General features: G+C 37.6%; 1 protein-coding gene across 1 annotated transcript in view; it reads right to left on the bottom strand.

Moving 5' to 3' along the window:
- Positions 1 to 13,190, bottom strand: part of LOC136856586 (DDB1- and CUL4-associated factor 6-like) — a 34,710-nt gene extending 21,520 nt beyond the window's left edge. The window contains 7 exon segments of the mRNA XM_067134475.1: positions 2,192 to 2,343; positions 3,008 to 3,168; positions 3,987 to 4,122; positions 5,057 to 5,235; positions 7,875 to 8,011; positions 9,143 to 9,278; positions 12,921 to 13,190. Of these exon segments, the coding sequence (XP_066990576.1) occupies positions 2,192 to 2,343; positions 3,008 to 3,168; positions 3,987 to 4,122; positions 5,057 to 5,235; positions 7,875 to 8,011; positions 9,143 to 9,278; positions 12,921 to 12,990 (971 nt within the window). The 5' untranslated portion in view covers positions 12,991 to 13,190.
- Positions 13,191 to 22,906: the final 9,716 nt, after the last annotated feature.

Raw genomic sequence — 22,906 nt, forward strand, 5'->3', positions numbered from 1 at the left:
TTCAAAAGGACCATCTCCCTTCCTTCTCAGAACACAACCTCTTGTCCAATTAATGGACCAAATCAAACGACTTGAAACTGATAGATCTTTCCTCCCCACAAGAACCACAGAAAGTTCCTTGAGGTTGGGTGGATGAGAATATGAAGTAGACATCTTGCAGATCTCACGAGGCCAGAAAATCTTTCCTTATTGACGTCCTGACTAACGTCATTTCGATGAAGATCAACTGGAGGAACTTGTGGAACAGACTGTGATCAACGATTGGCCCTCCGCCCTAAACACATACAGGACTCAAAAGAGGTGACTAAGGAAGCACAATGATACATCTCACTTTCTCAACTGCCTGTTTAGCTAACACGAACTTAACTTCTACATCGAGTGCCAGAGATGCCTCTTACTAATTTGGGAGACTTTGATTCCAGAGAAGGGAGTCATTATCTATGGTGAAGGTCACCCACGATCTGACTCTCCATTTCCCTGTCCCTCCAATAACTCCTTCTCTAGAGACTAGCGAATGAAACTGAAGGTGCATGTATGAGGAGAAAGTTGAGACTAAACATGGGAAAAAGAAAGGTTACGAACTTGAACTGAAACTTAGGAGACGGAGCAATGAATATTAATATGGATGGTGGAGGAATGGAAATAACTGAAGGAACATTTGGAAGTAAAAAAATATCTAAAGCAAGAAAGGTAAAAGGGTGCATGTAAATGATCGGGAACAGACTTGAACTGTGGAGATACGTACAGGTGGCAAAAAGATTATCACAGGTGGAAGGCCAGACCAAAGTATTCTGAGATGGTCTGGCCATGAGTAAAGAATGGGTGATGATGATGAGCTAGTAAAATTTGTATAATACTGTACAAAAGTGTTGGGGGAAATGAGGAGGAGGAGACGATCAAGATAGGACTGGGTATAAAGGGTGAAACAGATACTGGAGAGGAGAGGCCTTAATATCTAGGACCCACAAGAATGCATGCAAAATCTGGGTGAATGATGAGAGAGAGAGAGAGAGAGAGAGAGAGAGAGAGAGAGAGAGAGAGAGAGAGAGAGAGAGAGAGAGAGAGTGTATGTGTGTGTGTGTGTGTGTGTGTGTGTGTGTGTAGGAGGGTTCAACTCAATGCTCATGAGCCTTACATATAGGTCCGAGAGGCAGCTAGTGTTGTGGAAGCTTTACTGCACAAGATGTTCACCCAATATTCTGCAGGTAAAGCATGAATGTGGAAGTGATTGTTGTGGTACCTTGTCTGGGGGCCACATCCTGTTAGGGAAAATGGCCTAATGTTGAAAAAATTTATATATATACAAATACAGACACCAGCCTACTTTGTATGTTGAACTGTTTGTAAGGTGAGTACTGCACTCTTAATGCCTAATTAAGTACAGTGTGGTATGTATGTTTTTTATCCTAAACACAATGCACTGTACATACAATACCGCATGTGCAGAATAAGCACGCAAAACAAAATTTGAACTTACAGGTAGCAAAGGGAAGCTCTGAACATAATTTTAATTTATGATCCCATTTGTTTGTACCTCTGAATACTTGTAAGCTGAATGTTTGTTAAGTAGGGTGGTGCCTGTATACACATACGCACACACACAAACTGATAACAGAACAAGGCTTTCTTAGGAAGGGAGGTGGTTGCCAGCAGAGTTTCTACACTGGTTGAAAACTATACTGGTTTTATGAATGGGGGGCTTGCTTTCTCAGTCTCTGACATGGCTAACTGTGTTTCTTGTAAACCAATACGACAGCATCGATTGTTTTTTTCACTAATGTGTGCTCCTTCTGCTCTGTTAACATCTGGCAAAATAATTGTGTACATAATCTATCAGGTATTGTATTTGTGTGGAGACACTATACTTTAGCTGCTCTCAAAGGCTACAGTTTTAATCACTTGTATGCCAACGTTAAACTTGTCTAAGACTACAATACAGCTTTAAACTTTTGAAATCAATGCGAAAACACCTATGGAAAGATACTATGGGAAATTATATAAATTTTCAGAATAAAATTTACTATTTGGATACTTACCATCTACTAAAGAAAGCTTATATCTTCTCGCCTGTCGCCCCGGAGATACAAGCTATCTTTAACAGTATGTAAGATTCATCACAAATATATAATGAATATTTAAGTAAACTTGAAGACTAAAATTCAAATAATTTTATATACAATGTACACATTACCTCCAGCCTGACTGACGCATTTCGCTCTCTGGGAGTGCCTGCGGGCCTGTGTCAGACCAATCCCCCCGCAGACGTAAGCGTTTGAGAGTCGGTCCGGTCTCAGATTCGGCATCGGTGTCTTCGATGCCATTTAAGGAAACTTCTTTGAAGTTCTGAAAAAGTTCCCATTCAGGTACCCAAGGTATAGAGCACAGAATAGAATATACAATTTAGAGTATAAGGTTACAGAGGTGTAACAGGAGGAAAACTTCAAAGCAGTTGCACTACGAAACAATTACAGGCAGTCCCCGGTTTACGACGGGTCCGGCTTACGACGTTCCGAGGTTACGACGCTTTTCAAATATGTTAAAAAAAAATTATTTCCCGGTTTACGACGCATGTTCCGGGGTTACGACGCGTCGTACGCCGATCCGACGGAAGAAATATGGCTCCAAAACATCAGAATGATCATAATTTGAAGGTTTTTTTGATGAAAAACTCAATAAAAATTCAGTTTACATCATTTTCAATGTACCCAAACCATTAAAAGTAAGGTTTTCTTATGATTTTTGACGATTTTCGACGATTTTTCAGTTTACAACGCGGCGTAAAAACGGAACCCCCATCATAAACCGGGGACTACCTGTATTAGGAGAGGGATGAGGGAAGTAAGATGAAAGAAAGAATATGAATAAAGGTACCCAAGGTATCTATTCACAGTATAAGTCCAACACATCTACTCCTCAGGAAAAATGAAATTCTCACAAAAATATGAACTGCAGAAGCTGAATATCACAATGCATCATGACTGAATAATCACACTAAAAGAATACTCACTTCTGTATCAAAAAGATATAAATAATCTGAAGAATAGCTTGCCAGGACTTCCCGGCCATCCTGGCTGTAGCGGAGAGAAGTGACCCTATGATTCTTGCCCTCCATGTTGTCTGGCTTTAGTTTCATTACAAGAGCGCGATCTGACTGCTCCAAGAATGAATCTTAGAGGGCAAGGAAATGAAGAAATTAGTTATATTATTAAATTTTAAAGCTTCATGTTCAAGCATTCAAACCATTCTTCCATTATGGTATACCTAAATTTAATAAATCATGACTAATCCAACTACTGTAAAAATCTCAAGTCAAGCTCACTGACAGTATATGCTAAAACAATTCTATTTTGTCACCAAAAGTCAAGAAATAACTAAATGGATGCAGTTTGGTCAACGGATTCAACTTAATTCTTTATGAGTTACACAATTAATAGTTCAGTGACAAAACAAGAAACCTTTTAAATAAAATATATTCAAATCTTTAGCAGACGACCAACTTCTATAAAGTATCTTAAACAACATCAATTTGAAAGTCCAGCAAGTGATGTTACTGATGTTACTAGGGTCACTCATGAACGCAGCAGGTCTATGTTGAATTATCTATTACACAAGACAGACTGAAACCTAAAATTAATCATACACAGGCAACAAAGATCACCAGTTCTGTGACTATGTACAAATAAAATTCAAACAGCTTTAATGTACTGGTTGTTATAAGTTAGTAACATAACTGACTGCAGTTATTTTATGATGAAAAAACCTGAAAAAAAGAGAACAGAGATTGCAATATTGGTGAGGAGGAATGTAGTGGGTCTCCTCTATAATGGTATTATCTCTTTTTTGTGCACACTGTTAATCGAACTCTTTCCCAAATTGGTGGAATATATGTAGAATGGAATATAGAATTTAGGCCAAAGGCCACGCCCTGGGACCTACAATGAGGTCATTCAGCGCTGAATAGCAAAGAGACTTGTTAACAGTCCTACCTGTGGCTTTGGTACCTAGTATACGGCGATCATAGATTCGTATTGTAGAATCTTGTGTCGCTACGGCTAAATGATACGGTGTGATGGGGTTTACTGCTACGGCAGTAACTGCGCGTCCCATGTTCAGGAGGACATCCTGAAATTAGTTTGAAAAATAAAACTAGAAAATTCCTAACATACAGTATAATTAATACAAATTACAATTTTCAACAGAAAATAAAATCTTAATCAAATGCATATTAAACCTTTCCCTTTTGTAAATATACACTGCATTAAATGGCAGCATTCCTACCATGACTCAGCATTTTCTTCTATTCCTAATCATTATTACCTCACTGTCAGAAGGTACAGTCCAGCGACCAACAAAGTTGAATATGCACATAGTAAATGTGTGTCTTTTCGTAATAATCATTTTTGTATTCTTTCAATATTATATCCCACTAACTATTGTCAAGTTGCATAACTGAACTGTTCATTTTCAGAAGCCTCTAATTTGTCACCTGGCAAAGTAACATTTTATCCTGTTTATCAATATTTGATTTGCATTACGAATCGAATTTAGTGACTGAAAAGATATTTTGGATATTTAACTGAAGAGTGAAAAAATGATAGCATAAATATCAGGGCCAATAGTATACAAAACAATTTTCCTTCCTAAACTGACTGGCTCTGTTAAATGACAATATTTATTCCTTGTCTGTTTGGGTGCATTTGTTCATTACGTTTCATATTATATTTCATACATCTTGGACAGGCATTCTTGGAATGCCTTCCCTGGTCATTCTGATGTTTTCAGTCATCCGATTATTCAAGGTGAGGATGTGGTGAACATTCAAAACATCAAATGTGCGACTCAAAAAGTAATTAATGGTATTTACTTGCATGAAGCAAAATATGTCTTCAAAAATTTCAATTTTTGGACAGACATATGCACACATACTGCTGCTACACTGAGATGTACTACCTTCATGTTTTTCTGGTTTTTACTGAGAGTGTTATAGCTGACTTTAAATACCTGTACACAACTACTGGCAAGCTGTGATGGCAGGAGGAATTAAAAAGAAACTCACCTCTTGACAATTTCGTATCGTGCACTGTTCCTTGACACGGAGATCAAACCATCTAACAGTTCCATCCTCTCCACAGGTGAGAAATGTGTGAGGGTCATCAGGTACAGTAATTATGTCATAGCAGGTACTAACGTGGCAATTGAATTTGCAGTCATGTGTCTCCTCTTCACGCTCCAGATCTGAGGGGAAAATTATCATCGCCATTATTCAGAAGATGAACCCTATCCATATGGAACAAGCCCACCACAGGGGCCACTGACTTGAAATTCAAGCTTCCAAAGAATATTATGGTGTTCATTAAGATGAAGTAAGAGGAGGCAAAGGGAAATACAGAAAGATCTCACTTATTCAAGGAGGAAAATAAATGAATAAATTAATAGTAAGATAAAAAGGTATTAAAATGAAAAGAGAATAATATTAGGGTAGTAATTCATTAACATCTTCATTTGAACCTTCAATGCTTTTCAGTGATAAAAACTGAGGTCTATGAGCAACATTGTATCTTGTAAATACACTATGAAAGAATAGCTTGATTCAAATTTTGCATAACTTCAAAAATACTGAAATAACTCCAAAGAGGATTGAATCCAAAGGAGGTACACCCTAAAATAAAATAAACTGAATACAAAATGACAGAAATATTGGAGATTGGTGGTATATATTCTATTGTATTAGTATACAAATATTATATAATGTCCCTAACATTAATCATCAACCTTCTGATGAACTTACATATCTTTATATGGATATTTGGACAGTCACTGAATGATATGTAGCACAACACAACATTCCATGGAGCTTCCACATGAGAAAAACATACAAACCTCTCAAGATTTTATGTACACGCTTAACACAACTTAGGCAAAAGTGTGAAACAAGTATAAAACTGTGGTTAACTTAGCAGAGCATGATATCTTATTAAACTTATAAGCAAACAGACTTACATCTCATCAGAGCTGCCAGAATCTTGAGTCCAAACAACGTAGTAAGTCTTACTAATTGGATTTTTTAATATGCATTTCCAGTACTTACCAGTAAAGTATATAACGAACTACTGTATAGTACTTTTCTTGGTCTTGTAAATAGACTAAAAACACAAAATGTTTTCAGAACTCCTACATAAAATAAGACAACATAACATCCTAGAATGCCAAAACAATCATAACTTAAGTTTCATTTGAGCAGCACACTTACTTAGAAAAATTTGGAAGTTTACTACAAAAGTACAATAGCTGCTTGGAGGTAGCATACCTGACTCTTGGTAAAATTTAAGTTTAATGATGCAGTTATCACTTGCAAAAAGGGGTTCCATTCTCTTTAGGAAGCGAAAGACTACTATGATAGAGCAAATCCAAAAAATCTACTCCAGGTGCCCTAAAAGCCAGCTGACAAAAAATAGCTAAAATTAGATGGTTTCTGACTGTTGGTCAAAGCTTCCCAATCATTATAATACTTTTGTAACTCTTGTCATATGTGTGCAAACATACAATTGCATATGTATTGATATACAAGCCAGCTCTGATGAAAAAACAGCTAAAATCAGATGGTTTCTGACTGACAGTCAAAGCTTCCCCAATCAATATAATACTTTTAAACTCTGTCATATGTGTAGACATAAACTGCATGTGGATTGAGTTATTACCTTTCGTTGCTGGATGTAGACGATATGAAAGTGGCAGGCATGCCAGATGCATGACTTCCAGAAATCACTAAAAATCTCATCATGACTGCAAGTGACAGCCAATTGTCCCTTGATTCTAAAGCTAAAAGGCTTAAGCAAGAATGATTTTCATAATGGTAATTAAAAGAGATTTTGTTTGCAGCAGTAAAAACAAGGATACTGGAATGTTTCAAGTGATGAATTATCATTATTATTATTATTAATAAGTAGTCTAGCCAGACCACTGACTTCAAATTCTCATGAAAATTGTTTCAGTAATTGTACCAATGACTTCAATGGAGTTTGTGTGTATAGAGTGTGTGAGAATGGAAACATGGGAAATTCATTTTCCAGAGAAGACGCTGCCTGTGATAATTTGCACCCCATTCTAGACTCTACAATAAAATCAAGCAATGTAGAGCTGTCTCATTTTATCAACCAGCTATAACGCCTACAACAATGCGAAGGACAGAACTCAACATTTTGATGTGGTCACTTGTTGTAAATCTACATTTTTTTTATATTTATTTGTCTTCATCATTATTCTAATTATTTCAGAATGCTTGGCTGACATGGTTGTCTTTACAATCCTTAAAAAGGTGATTATTTTATAGAAATACCAACCTTTTCCTTCCACTTTCTATCTTATCATGACTAATAGCAAACATCCTTCATTTTATGGGCCAGTTATCATCACTGATGCTACAATTCTGAAGTACAGAAAGGATTTGGGATGTACAAACCATCACATCACTTATTCTACTTGACAGTACAATCTAATCTTTACCCTTGAGAGAAACGGCTACCAGTCTCTCACCTGAGATACGGCTTTTGAACTGGCTACTGTTTCGGAGTACGCTGTCAGCTGCCTAACAAACCAACCAACCTACATTCCATTTTGAGGAGGATCCTGAATAAAACGCATTGCTACATTACGACAGCTTAAGTCAGCAGTTGAGGAAAAAATATATCTGATTACCTGAAAGAAAAAATCACACATCAATCACCGGCCCTTTTAAAGCTCCCATGAACACGGTTTTAAGGAACGCGCATTCTCGATTTCTCACTAAAATCATTGACTGCGTAAAAACTTGCAAGCCTAACCAATTTCTGTATCATGAAGCACAAAAGCAGAAACATTACAAAACTTGGACAAACCTGTGAAAACCAAGATACCATCACCAGAACAAGAAATTATTTTTCTATTGGAGGTTTGTGGAATAAATTTTGCACTGAAGATATTAGCTCGGTGAGCTGTGTGAATCCGTGTCTTGGTCATTCGCTCCCATGGGTCACTGAAAAAGACCAAAAAATTAGAGATGAAAAAGCACAAGATATAACTTGCAGCTGAATGTTAACAAAATACACAGTAACTATAAAATGAAAAACTTCAAGAGTCCATTACAGGCAGTCCCCAATTTACAACAGGCTTGGCTTACGACGTTCCAAGCTTACGACACTCGTCAAATATATTCATCAAAAATTATTTCCCGGTTTACAACACGCTCGGGGTTACGAGACCAATCCGATGGAAGAAATATGGCTCCAAAATGGCAGAATGATAAAAATTCGGAGGTTTTTTGATGCAAAACTCAATAAAAATGTAAGTTACATCGTTTTCAAGACACCCAAAGGATTAAAAGTAAGGTTTTCTTGCGATTCTTGACAATTTTTTGGCTTACAACATGGTGTATGAACAGTACCCTCGTCACAAAGCAGGGACTGCCTGTATTCAAAAAACAGAATAACACTACTGTTTTTGACAAGTTTTTTATCATTTCTCAACAAATATGATGAATGACTAATTAAAAGAACTATCGATAAGTTATTGAGCTATAAGGCATCCAAAGTCAAAGAGAAAAATGGAACTCAAATTCCCTGAACTACTTTTCAAGGGAATAATGTCCATTTGCCTACCAAGGTCAGCAAAGTAAATGACCCATCTTGAAACTAATTTTACAAAGAGAAAACACAACCAATCTGAAATGATAACCTCAGTTATGAGCCTGAAATGACCATACCCCAAACAGCAGAAGATTAACAGCGCTGAAACGGAAATTAACAGTAAAAAGGTGTGTAAAAAGGTCTGAAAGGTGTAACATAGAAAAAACTCACAGTTGCACCATGAACCAATTGTTAGGAGAGGGTGGAAAGTAAGATGGAAGAAAGAGAATATAAACAAAGGTACAGTAAAAGGAACGAAAGGGGCTGCAGCTAGGGACCAAAGGGACGCTGTAAAGATTTTCAAGCAATACCTACGGGGACATTCATGACATCTCAAAAGCTACGATCACAGTAACATTAATTTAAACAAGGACGACCTTAGAAATATACAGTGGATGTTACTTTTTATGAATGCCCTGACCTCCAACACCTTGATGCCGAAAAGCAAATTACAAAAACTTAAAGAAGTGCGATACACTAACCATATGACGAGATTCTGGTCATCAGATCCTGAGAGCAAAAGGTTCCCTGGCTCATCCCACACGACAGTGTTGACGCAACCCCGGTGGACGTCCATAACTTGCATAAGGGACATTCGTTGTAGCAAAGATTCACTGCCTGAAAATGTCCAAGTTGATAATAAGGATGGTATGGCAATTTACATGAAAACAGGGTGGATACATTGTCTTACTTGAAATAACTAAAATGCCTGAAAATTAATTTTGAAAAACAAGTACATTATAGCTAATGTAATTTGAATTTTTAGGAATAATGTAACTGAAGATAATACAGTAATTGCTTAAACACAATTCATGATTCTTAATAAAATAAAAAGCAGGTAACAAGGATTATTACAAAGATGTAAGTTGACAAGATAATATGTTAGAAATTGAGTCTGCAACCGTTCTTTGCTTGTCAACACAATCAGATTCCATCAATCAAATTTTGAAGATTTAAAATTCGTTTTTAAAACAAATCTATTTTATTAATGCAAATACTTTAGTCCACATGAGCCTAGCTATAGAGTCAATATTCTAAAGATATGAATCTTAAAATAATTTCCACCACCAACACTTATAAGCACCATCAAGAGAGAAACTTTCTCTCAATCCTTTCCAAGAAATTAAGCTCAATTAAAGAAACGAAGAATGGAAGATAAAATAAAAGGATAAGAGTTAATGAGGTTAAAATACTCCAAAACTTGATGCAGCAATGAAAACTCTGCTCAGACTAAGACACTCACAATGAAGTGGATAGCAATCACTGGTGGTGCCAAGGTCCCAGGATGTCTGGCCTATGAGGGAGTATTTTTGTTGTTCATCATACAGTGTCTCCTGGGGTACTAACTGCACAGATAGGCTCGTGTAACCTCTCAGTACTGAATTAAAATAAATGAGTGGAACCCAATTCCTCAATGTTCATCAAATGATTACTTGGTTACTTGTTTAAATTACAACATGGAGTACAGTACATGGGTTCACATATAAAAAAAGTCTCAAGTTGCAATTTCATGAGCAAAGAGATGTCAGTCTAATGGAATTAACTGCATCTGTTAATACTGTACAGTACTGCATAAATCTGCTATCCTTTAAACTGTCATAAAAAATGTAAAACATCATCTCCTCTCAAATATTTCAACATCTTGACCTCAGCACATGCTACTGAGGAGCCAAGGATATAAAAATATATCCTTATCAAACTAAGTAAACTAGCATTGAACAGAGACAGTACAAGTACTTCATTTTCACTACATGGGTTTCAATATAATCCTTATTTTTGTCCTTTATTTTAATCTTTTCAAAATTTATATTGGAATGGAATAAAATATAGAATTTAGGCCAAAAGGCCAAGCGCTGGGACCTATGACGTCACTCAGCGATGAAAGAGAAATTGAGAGTAGAAAGGTTTGAAAGGTGTAACAGGAGGAAAACCTCGCAAGTTTGAAACGATAAGAGAGGGTAGACAGCAAGATGGAAGAAAGATAATATGAACAGAGGTACAGTAAAAGGAATAAAAAGGGTTGCAGCTGGGGCTGACAGGACATTGCAAAGAACCTTAAGTAATGCCTACAGTGCACTGTTTGAGGCGCACTGATGGTATTAACCCCCTACAGGGTCAAGACTTATAGTACTGCAGTTTTTCGTTTGTATCTGTTGTTTTATAGTTCTGTTGTCCATTTACTCTTTCTTTACATAATACATGTATCTATTTATAAATGCTTTCCAAATTCTACTCCTCTGTGGTTTGAAAATGACTCCTTGCTTAAAACATCTTCGATAGACCTTTTATATCTACTTTGTCATCATCATTATTACGATGACGGTCAGGCAATTTGGCTTCACCTTGACCTTCTACACAAAACAAACACCAGACTGAGCAGCACAACCTCAGCTCTACTTATAATGTCATATCAGTGACAGTAAAAACACACAGGAAATAAACAACAACAACGTAGTTATGAAAATTTACTTAATTTATTGAAAAATATGTATTAAATTATTTCATATATTTCTGTTAATTACCAGATATGTACTGTCCTCCTGAAACAATCATAAACCTGGCAGAATTGTTTCGGGTGGAAATACATCTCTGCAGACTTGAGTTACTGGCAAATTATCAATGCAGTATGAATGAGAAAGACTTTGCCAGCTCCATTGTATGAAGACACAAATACCACTGCAAAACTATCTTTTATACTTTTATACTACAAAAATGTAAAATAACTATGAAAGTACAGTGATGCTTTCCACTGATAAATGCTTCTCCACCATAAAACCAACCTCAAAGTCAATGAATATTATAGGAGCAGCCTTGGCAATAAGGAATGGGTGTGATAGGTTATTTCACCTGTAACCTATGTTTTAGTTATATGTCAGGTTAGGATAGAGGGGAAGAATACCCCACCCCCATCCAGGTAAGGATCCTGTGCATTAGGTTAGCATAGGAAAGGTTAGGATAATTCTAAGGAAGAGTTCTGCTTGGAGATATACGGTAGTTCATTAAAGATTTTCTTGCTGAACAGTATAGAAAAAGGTGTACATACACAGCTTGAAATATATACCAAAATAACGTGAGAAATTTGCCTTCTTTTGTTCACGTTTCTAAACAGAAAAGCTCCAGGAGACATCATCTTCAGTATCAGTCCCTCGAGGGGGATTACCGTAAAAACATAAACAAAAGGTGATAAACTTCACGCATTGTTTCACTAAAGTTCTCAAGTTTTCTCACCTGTACTGCATCATATATACCTATTCCTACGTTGCTCACACAAAACATTTCATTAATAAACAATACATTATCTTATTGAGATCTTCCCTACAAATACCAAGGTTAGGTTAGGATGCATCCCATGTCATTGACTCTATGGCTCCTCTACCATCCTAGATCAAACTGGATAACAGGGAGGAAGGGAGGGAGGGGGTGATTTTCAGGATCCACCTGGTGTGACCTAGGATGCTAGGTTAGGTAAGGTTACAGCCCCATTACAGTCCTAGCAACCCTTTATGGCGATTGTTACTGTCAGAAAATAAATTTTAGGCAAAGGGCCAAGCGCTGGGACCTACGATGTGGCCGTTCGGCGCCCAAAAGGAAATTGACAGTAGAAAGGTGTAACAGGAGGAAAACCTCGCAGTTGCACCACGAAACAGTCGTTAGGAGAAGGTGGACGGAAGAAAGAATATGAACAGAGGTACAGTAAAATGAATGAAAGAGGTTGCTGCAGTTAGGGGCTGAACTGGCACTTGCAAAGAACCCTGAGCAATGCCTACGGTGCACCTCACGAGGTGCACTGATGGCATTAACTCCTTATGGAAGGGGTATTTTCATGCCTTGCAATTTCTTTGGTGATCGTAAATGTTATTCATTCATTACCTAAGCCACCATTAGGCTAGCCTATAATTATGCAATTTTTTAGGTTCCCCCATAATTGCTGGGTATAATAGGTCGTTTATAAATAAAAACAAGTAGGATACAATAATAATAACAGACAAAAAAAGCAAAATACAATAAATGACAATCGTAAAAATAACCTTTCGTATCGAGCTACGAAACCAACAACAAAACAGTATTACCAATAATCAGGGGATACCCCAAAATACCCTTTAAAGGGCACAAAGACAAACTAACTCAATTTATTCACTGCGGAGACATACATGACAAACCCAGGACACAAAAAGCGACCCCCCCCCTCGAAAAAAAAACCCGCCCAACTCCCGCGCCCCAAGAAAAGGACACCTTCACGGTCGGTCTCTCCGTCAGTACCTTTGGCGAGCGTATAAAATAGACTGTTGTTGAGGGGGTCATACTGTCTATTTAAGGTGTGCCGGAACATGAGTAGACGGAAATCTCTGACGTTCCCGAGGTACGACGCGTCTCTCCCCCCGGGGTTCGGAAAATCACATCCACGGAAGCGCGTGCGAGGCACCACACGAATGGCAGAGGACCCTTCGTCAGGTTTTCCGTCGGGCGAACTTCACAAATTCTCTCAAGTCGGACTCTTCTTCTTCTCGGTTTGCCTGTGCGCGACTTTGCGGCTTGGAGGAGGTCCTCCTCCTCCTCCTCCTATCCCTCCTCCTCCTCCTCCCCCCTCGGCCGCTCCTCCGTTGCAGAGGAAAGGGATCTTATAATCATGCGTATAATTATAATAACTAACTTATTTAAGAGGATAAAAACTTAAAATCAACACAGGTTTATGGACAACTATTTGAATGCCTGTTTGACGATAGGGCAAGGCGCCGGAGGGTAACCTGAGGTATAAAAACTTGACCAAGCCGTTGCAGTAAAAGCCAATCTTATAATCATGCGTGAAATTATAATAACTTACCTGATTCATGATGAAAAAACTTTAAAATCAAAACAGGACGGATTACGGACAATAATGCGAACGCCTGTTTGACGATAGGGTAAGGCGCCTGAGAGTAACCTGTGGTATAACACTCAATGAAACCGTTGCGGTGCATGTCGCTCTTATAAGCATGCGCATAATTACAACAACTTGCCTTATATAAGAGGATAGAAGTTTCAGATCAAAACAAAGGATTATGGACAATTATGTGAATGCCTGTTTGACGATTGGATCAGGCGCAGGAGAGTGAACTAAGGCAAACTGCTCATATAATCATGCGTAGAATTATAATGACTTGCCTCATCTGGAAGAATGAAAAATAAGTTGCCTTATTTAAGTGGATAACAGTTTAAAATCAAAACAAAAAGGATTATGGACAATTATGCGAATGCTTGTTTGACGATAGGGTAAGGCGCTGGAGAGTAAACTAAGGTATAAAAATTAAAATGAAAACGTAGCAGTGCAATTCGCTCTTACAATCAAGCGTAGAATTATAATATCTTGCCTTATTTAGGAGAATCCAGATTTAAAATTAAAACAGAAAGGATTACGGGCAATTATGCGCAGGATTTTTAGACGATAAGATAAGACTCCGGAGAGGAAACGTAAAAAAAAAAAACTCAACGAAACCGTTGCACTGCATGTAGCCGTGGCCACGTCGAGATCAATCTCTCGGTGACCACGATGTCTAAGCTCCTATAGTCACGCCTAGAATTATAATAACTTGCCTTATCTAAGAGATTAAAAAATAAGTGGCCTTATTTAAAAGGATAAAAGTTTAAAAACAAAACAGGAAGGATTACGGACAAATATGAGAAGGATTTTCTGACGATAGGAAAAGGCGCCGGAGAGTGAACTGCGGTATAAAAACTTGATGAAACCGTTTCGTGGCAAACTGTTCATATAATCACGCGTAGAATTACAATAACATGCCTTATTCAGGAGAATCCAGATTTAAAATCAAAACAAAGGATTACGGACAATTATGCAAAGGATTTTCTAACGATAAGATAAGGCGCCAGAGAGTGAACTAAGGTACTAAAAACTTGACACCAGAAAAGGTAGAAAGAGAATAGGCCTACATGATGACGGGTTACAATTTGGAAAAAGTTAACAAAACGTTGAACGGGCCAGAGTTTAAAACTAGACGTAGCTTCTTTTGAAAAGGTCCATACATCCGCTCAAATACGTAAATAAAAAGAAACTAAAAAAAAAATACATACTTTAATTGTAAATGTGGATGGCTAAAGAAATTATAGCTCTACAAAATAAATTAAAACAAAAAAATGTAATTTTCAATAAGATTAATGTAAAGATGTTCATTTTACTTAAATGATGCAAAGGACAATACGTATGTGAAATCTTGTTAATCTTTCTCTGGAAAAGCTTACTATCTTTGAATTAATCTTCATTTTTAAGGTATAAAATAATTTTTCAGTAAGGGTTTGGGTCTAAGGAGTTCGAGTAATAATATAGTTTCCAATTATATATATACAGTATATATATACAGTATATATATATATATATATATATATATATATATATATATATATATATATATATATATATATATAAACAAGTCATATAGCTGTAAGCTTCATAATAGCTATCAAAGGGGGGCTGCCAGGAATTATAAGGCAGCACGTATATTGAAACAACAGAATTGCCGACGGCGTCTCGCAATATCCCATGGCATCTTCGAAGCTAGGCTGCAATTTACCAAAAAAAAACAAGAAAAGTAAAATCATTTAAAAATCACTATAAAGACGGACACAACCTACCTAAACCGAGTTAAAAGAGGAACTAAAACAATAAAAAAAAGTAAGAGGGCAAGTAAAAGTTGAATTGCGGGAACGAAATGTAAACAAACAACTTGTTATGCTATGAATAGCTTTATGGAGGCTGCCTGGTCGTTTAACGAGGGGATATGGTAGTTTTAATTATGATGGAGTCTAAGTGGTTAGTTCCCCCCACCCCTCTTCTTGCGTGGAAGATACGATTTTAAAATCTGCATAATTGATATTCGTTTTGCAGTGCAACGCGTAATTACTTATGCTGGAGGCTTCGGGTCTGGGCAGTTTGCATATATTTACATATTATAGGCTGTGCAACCATACTGTATGTAGACAATCTGCATGACAGTTGTCTACATATAGATGCACATTTCTTACATACAATATTAAATAGTAGTAAAGTCTTTAAATCACTGGACACTGACAATTAATAAATCAAAATTGACTTAGCCTACATCCTGTATATGGGCTTTTTACACACAAAAAAATCGCAAAAAAAAATTACGTGTCCGAAGCTTTAGGACATCAATCTTGATAAAAATACATCTCTGTTTTCGAGGTTAACTAAGTAGTTGTTTTTCGAATGCAAGTTCACATTCTCTTTGTTGTTTTGAATGCGTGTTCGTCATGCGCAGATGAACTCTGCATCATCTAATGCTATCTGCAATGTGCGGCTGGTGACGGAACTGCAATACAAATGCTTCAGACATAGCTAAAAATTTTGAGAGGGAGAATGACACAGCCACAGAGAATGGATCAAAAACAAGACATCAGGAATTAGCGGTACAATTTAATGATCCGGATTATACTAAATGAATAATCCCGGATGTCTACTATAAACTTATAGCCGTTAAGTTTAAACAAATGAGAGAGGGGGCCACAAATTCGGCAACTACTGGCCAGCTGAGCAGCTTCCGGAAGCCATATTTGAGTCAGTAGCATATACATTATGCTTTTTCATTCTTCCCTCGTTCAGAAATTATGCTGCCATAGGTTTGTGGGATTTTCCAACTTCTGTATCGAAAGTTTCGAAGACCTAAGAGTATTAAAGTGGCTATACTGTGGTATAAATTCAAGCGAAGAAGCGATTAATTACTATCCTAACAGAATTCATCTTCTTTCTGCATTTCCCGTTACAATTAACACCTTCCCATATAATAGGGTTCTTCTGAAATAATAATAATAATAATAATAATCAGTCAACGGCCACCTTTTTCATAAAAAAACAATGGCGCTGCTTCTTCAAACAGAATAAGAACTTCTACAGCATCAAGGTGAACAATCAGAATAGATCCTGTAGGGTTCATACTGTAGGTTATTTAATAATAACATAATAATAAATACTAATAATATATTTTTAATTCAAAATTCAAACAGCTTTTTCATTATAATCCACCTTTTACAAACAAGATACAAAACACAATAAAAACAACAATGGAAAGGGCTGCTTCTATCAAACAGAATAAGAACTATATACCTGAGCATCAAGGTGAACAATCAAAACTATTTTAAAAATCCCACAAGATCGAGAGCTTCTTTGGTCAAAAAAACATACATTTAACATATACTAACCTGAAACTTAATATTATTGCTTCTCTTCGCATAAGATTAATCAAGCAAGATGTGCCTTTCACAAGACGACGTGGATAAATAAGATTTGTCTTTTACTATAGAAATATAAAAGTTTATGCAATTTTAAACGATGGCTGGTTTGGTTTCTGGAGAAAGCAAAACACATCCTTTATTTCTACAGTATATGCAGCAAACACAAAGATGAACTAGGGACTGAGAGATAAAGACATATTTAAAACATTGGTATATGGGGGTTTCCTCGATTTGATATTATGTTACCTGAGGTGAGATTTAGCCTCATTCACCTGAACAGGTTAATCAGTAATCTGACGGCAGCTCAATGGAGGCAAGAGATTCTGGTGTTTTCGAAATTATTCCTCTCTTGGTGATCCTGTTGGCAGCCGTGCAATGGAAAATAAAAAAATTTCAACAAGGGCTTGTACAAACCGAAAATGGCCGACAATCGACACATTTCATCAGAGAAGTGAGAACTGTTGGGTTTGGCCTCAACGTTAGGTCTGGTGATGTTAGGCTGGTTCCTGACCGCTCACTCCACAAGCACAGTTGCGGGCACACTACACTGTTCGTGTTTGTAGCTTATCGCTTTCATATTGTTACTATATTTAACTGACACTGATTTCCTTTGTTATTTACAATTTCAAAGGTCTTTAGCTTTACTTTATTTAATAGTACTGTAGTACATTAGGCTGTTTATTTTAACCCTTGATCATTACCCATTTCTGCAACAAGAACCCCCCAAAAGTGAGAGATGTTACTAATTTTTACAAAATATTGCCAAAAACTTCTAATTTTTTTACTTTTAACCTCAACCCTCTCACTTTTTCTGTTACTGAGGCAGTTCCACGTTACTGGCTTTGACAATCTCCGCCTTCCTAAGTTAACAGAATTCTTCACTTTCAGGGCTAGTCTCATGTATCCCCCCAATTTTCTGTTAGCCTTGACGAGACCGGGTATTTTTCCGCTTCCTCCTGGGGTTGGTCATAGTTTTGTTGCAAGATACTCCCAAGAACAGGTTCGGGTGAACATAGGTATGGAGACCTCAACTTACAGGAATGATTTTCAGGAATCAGCATTCCAGAGAATAGGCAATATCTAGAGTATATGTTTGCCAGAATCGACAGACAGGAAATTGGACAGGTGTTGCAAAAGTGACATACAAATGTGGAGTAAGAATCATATGAATAAAACGGGAGAGGGAGACAGAGATATATGAAAGAAAGGGCTTAGAAGGGTCAAGGCGTGGACGCTGTTACATACATGCATTGAGGTTTTATAATAATAAAGATTCTCAACATCATTACTTCCAGCCGCTCTGAAAACAAGCCAATGCCTAGACATATCATTCAGCACTGAGAATTTTGGTGGTTTGTTAGTCACAGCTAAGGGGTGATTCCCCCCCCAAATATTTTTTTCTGCTGTTCAAAGTCAAACTCTTTATCATGGTGCTAATTTTGTTGTTTTGGCTGCAGTTAGTGTTGAAGGTAAAGTGTTTATGGTACAAAATTGGAACAAATGGCTTGGAAAGATTAAAAAAAAATCTACAATGGCAACTGTGTTTTAACAGCCTACAAATGATGATTTATTTATCACTACAAACAGATATCAGAAAGTATGGTGTATGCCTAATAGATTTTATTCGAAATGGTGCAATATTCAGGTATTCCTGTGGCCAATTATTTTTTTTATTTTTACAGAGTTCTGATGAATTTTCAGCCATTTCTGCTCTGTACCATCTAATGAAAAAACCTACAAAGCCAATAGCCTACGAATGAGAATTTAGTTAGAACAACAAACAGATATCAGAAAGTTTGATGTATGCCTAATAGATATTTCCCAAATGAGAAATATTCAGGTATTACTTTGGTCAATTTATTACAGAACTCTGATGAATCTTCAGCCATTTCAGCACTGTGCCATCTCACGTTTTGCAGATCTTGCGAAGCATTAAGCTGATCTTCATAACAAAGAAGCTGTTCATTCAGCTCCGCTCCCTGCTGCTGTAAAGCAATCATTTCCTGTACCAGTTTCAACTATGTCTGGTGGAGACGCTGTGACTTCTTCAGAGGGAGCCTCCAACGACACCACACTGGCAGAAGACACCTGGTCAAGAGTGAACTGCACCAGCTCGGCAAACTCACCAGGGGTTTCCTCCGCCCTGGTACCTGGGTGGGTCTCATCCCGCCCCTGCCATGTTATCTGGAAAGAGAATAAGATATCAGTTTGTGTAAAGGAGATGAGAAAATGGCGAGAAAAAACTTTAAAATCTCTGTTTTCCACAAACTCACCATCGTTTTCTATAGTACTTTCTTGCGTAGCATAACGGCGTTCTCATACTGTTCTAGAAGCATCAACGTTCATTTAAACACAAACACGCACACACACATATATATACATATATACGTATTGAAATCTAATGGATGGCTTTAATGAAAATATAAGACATTCGTAAACGTCCATTCGTCCACCATTTCTTCTTCAGCCGTAAATTCCCAAAACCATGTAGGCCCATATACGTCCTCCCGCGCAAAAGCTTTTGAAAGATAGCAAATTAATGAAGATAATAAATTAATAAATGTGTGGAGTCTCCAATACATAAATGATACTGACCAACGAACAGGTTTTGGTTTCCATGAACGCTGACGAGAAATCTCACTTACGCTGTTCAAAAGTTTCACTTCCAGCGAAGAATGATGGTTCTTTACTTGGATCTAAATTTTCAGCAAACTTTTCTACGCGAAATGTTTTTCATTTTATCCCTATTCGCGAGTTTTAAAGTAAGTCGTGATATTCAAAACTATGAGGAAACTCCAGAATAAACTAGGCTTATGGTTCTTACATTTGACACTGTACTCGACACCGGTCTTTTCTGTCGAATAAAAGTTATCAAGCACCGAGAAAATGTCGTTGAATATCTATAAACATCTGGTAATAGTATGCATTTTAAATCTAATTCAGCTTCTGTTGCAGATGATCCATCACATACCTGCTCAAAAACATTAATGATTTCTTGGTCTTCTTCTTCTTCAAACAGTCCCAAGCTACGCTCCCAGTCATTCCCTTCGCTGGCGTCCATGATGAATTTCCCTCTTACGAATGATTCCTGTAAGCGACCTCAGGTCTATGCTGAAGCTTGACCGTGTTTGAACAGTCAGCAGTCTATGCTATATACTATAAGCGAACAGGCAACTCGGTAGTTACCTAGCACCAAAGAGGGAAAATTTGCCCCGGAAAGTTGTAATATTTTACCTTACCTGGTAACAGGACCTACAAATTAAGTGGGCCCTGCATGACCCTAACGAAGACACTCGGTTTTCCTACTTTAGACTATATTTCTTATGATACATTTGGATTGGTGAATGATTGTAAACCCGGCTCATCATTCCGGGCATGGAAGGCGGACTTCCGGGAAAACTGCAGGGATGACGTCTTCGACATCTTCACTGGGCATTTATTCACCAGTATTGCCTTTTAAAAAATGAAGGCCCGGAGCATAACCTTTGAATCAACAAGATACCGGGGAAATACCCACAACTACATCTGAAAAACATTGTGCTAGGTCAGTGGTTTTCAACCTGTGAGTCACGCCCCCTGGTGGGTCAGAGACAGTTCTGAGGAGAGCCATACCACGGACGTCTTCAAAATAGTATTTAAAAAATGAAAAATCATCTACAGTGAATGTAGGCCAGTGCTTTATAATAATTCTATTATTATCATTACACAGTTCTGAAGGGCATGGGCCAATTTAGGCGGAAAAATGGCTGAAATCATTGTCATACGGAAGAGGGAATGATAAGGCTATAAAGTAGAGAACGTGTGTATCAGCGCTCATTCAATTTTCATACGACTCACGCATGCGCATTTGTGCATTTTCTCGATTGCTTGGAATGAATTATCAGTTCTTACGGACTGTTCTAGGAGCAAGAGCCCGTGCTGTTAAGTGAAACTTGTAAAGTAAGATATCTATGAGACGTGCGAGTACGATATCTATGAATCATTGTACGAAAGGAGCCAGCACAAAGGCTGGTTTAATCTTAACAACAACGAATTATCAGCCGCCCAGGGGAATAAGTTAGATTATATCGATTAGGTCTAAGACATCCAAATATACCAATTGTGATTTTTTTTTTATTACAACAGAACGGAATTATCAATATGAAGGAGTTTAACTTCCGGTTCTCTATACTACAGCTGTACTTCCCAAATTTTTTTTTCTTAGAAAATTCCAGATTCTGCACCTGTATATAATGAACATATTGTAAATTGTGTTTACAATTAACATTACTGGTTACCGGCTGTAAAAAATAAAGGACTCACATCTGTGTGAGATACTATAAGTTTAGATAAAAACGAAATTAGAAGTCCTCTTAATATTAACACAGGAAAACTGAAAAGTCAAATAACGGAAGTTTGCTAAGATGGAAAATTCATGTTAGTTGCGAGAATAAAAGGAAAAGTAAATTTACAATGTCATTTGCTACCGCAGTCTTAGATTCACCCTCATCGATCCTGTCGATTGTGTTCTTGTCATGGAAATATTTGTCCATGATAGCGATCTAGGCTCCATTTAAAATGCCAATTTTTTTTCTCTCCCTCTTTCCGTTCAGATTTGAGTCATGACGTCACGCGATGACTGCTTTGTGCTTTTCCCATTCTTGTTTCAGTTGCGGCCGTTAAACCGAGATGCTTTTCAAGTCTGTGCTGTCAATCATAATTTCAAATAAGAGGGAAAGTGAAAAAGGGAAAACTAGAGTAGAGTGACGTCATCCACAGTTTGCCCGCGCGAAGAAGACCTTGCATTCTCGAAAGGTGTTGCTTGGATGACTCGTGATACTGCAGCGAGTATATTTGTATTGACCTTAGGTTCAAACCTGTAAAATATCTTACCACATTTTTTAGGGTTTTTGCTGGCATATTGTAACAACAGATCTGAAAAGTAATTAGGCCTACAATGTGTCCGTAGATACACATAGGCCCAGGTAAATATTCATCAAATACTGCATCAAATAAATAATAGCAAGACAATCAAATGAAATGAGTACATTTTCGTCGACTCAGCTTTACGCCCAGTTCACAAAGGAATGAATCAGTCTATCTTTTTCGTTTTAAAACGTATACACCGATCGGCTCTGAGCTCAATCCGCGTTCATGCAAGTTTTCCCCCCACGAAGGACATTTCAAGGTCAATACTATGAGTCCTTTGTCAGTGTTGGCGTATCCAGGATGAAGGAGGGAAAATTTGGTAAGCGAAACAGTCGTCACGACTGAAGTTGCCGGAAACTCTCACAAGGAAGAAACGCAAAGGAAATCCCGTTATAATGAAAGTCGGTCACCGGAATCCCACCACCTGGGTAATACTATAATGCGCTCGGTCTAGAGAGTGACTGCGCTTATTCTACGGTCTCCAAAGACTAATCCTGCATTTCTTTTACCTTTAAACAAGGATTTATAGATTGCTCTATCAATCCTGTCTAAAGACAGGTTAAATATACGGCGAGCGTCGCTGCTACGAACAAGCAAAGCCAAGTCGCTTTCAAGCAGATCCCAAAGCAGAGACTATAAAGAACCGGTCTGGCGGTCTCTCACCCCCGGGACCCTTCGAAAGGGTTTTTCCCTTTAGTTCATTTACGCATTCCCTGGGTACGGCGGATGTAGCTTTCCTCGTACCCTCTCCTCCCATGGAATTGCCCCTTCGTTTTGATGCGTAAATGCTATGACGTGCACCACCTATTTATTTTTGTATTTCTTCCGTGCGTCTATTTCTGAAGTCATGAAGGTTGCGGATCTTCGTTGGCAAACCGTTCGCATCGTCACCATCACGGCCTCGAACGTAATATAGCGCTGAACGGTTACAGAAAACGTTTTCTCTTGGGTGGTGTTCATTACCAACGTAAAATGAATTCGATATTAAAACTATCACGCAATATACTCATATATCATTCTTAAAGAGTACATACGAACGCGTTTAGAGTAACTCGCTGTCCATTCCGTATCTGATGAAGTATATACCATACTATATC

This window comes from Macrobrachium rosenbergii, chromosome 36 (genome assembly GCF_040412425.1).
Source record: "Macrobrachium rosenbergii isolate ZJJX-2024 chromosome 36, ASM4041242v1, whole genome shotgun sequence".
NCBI lineage: Eukaryota > Metazoa > Arthropoda > Malacostraca > Decapoda > Palaemonidae > Macrobrachium > Macrobrachium rosenbergii.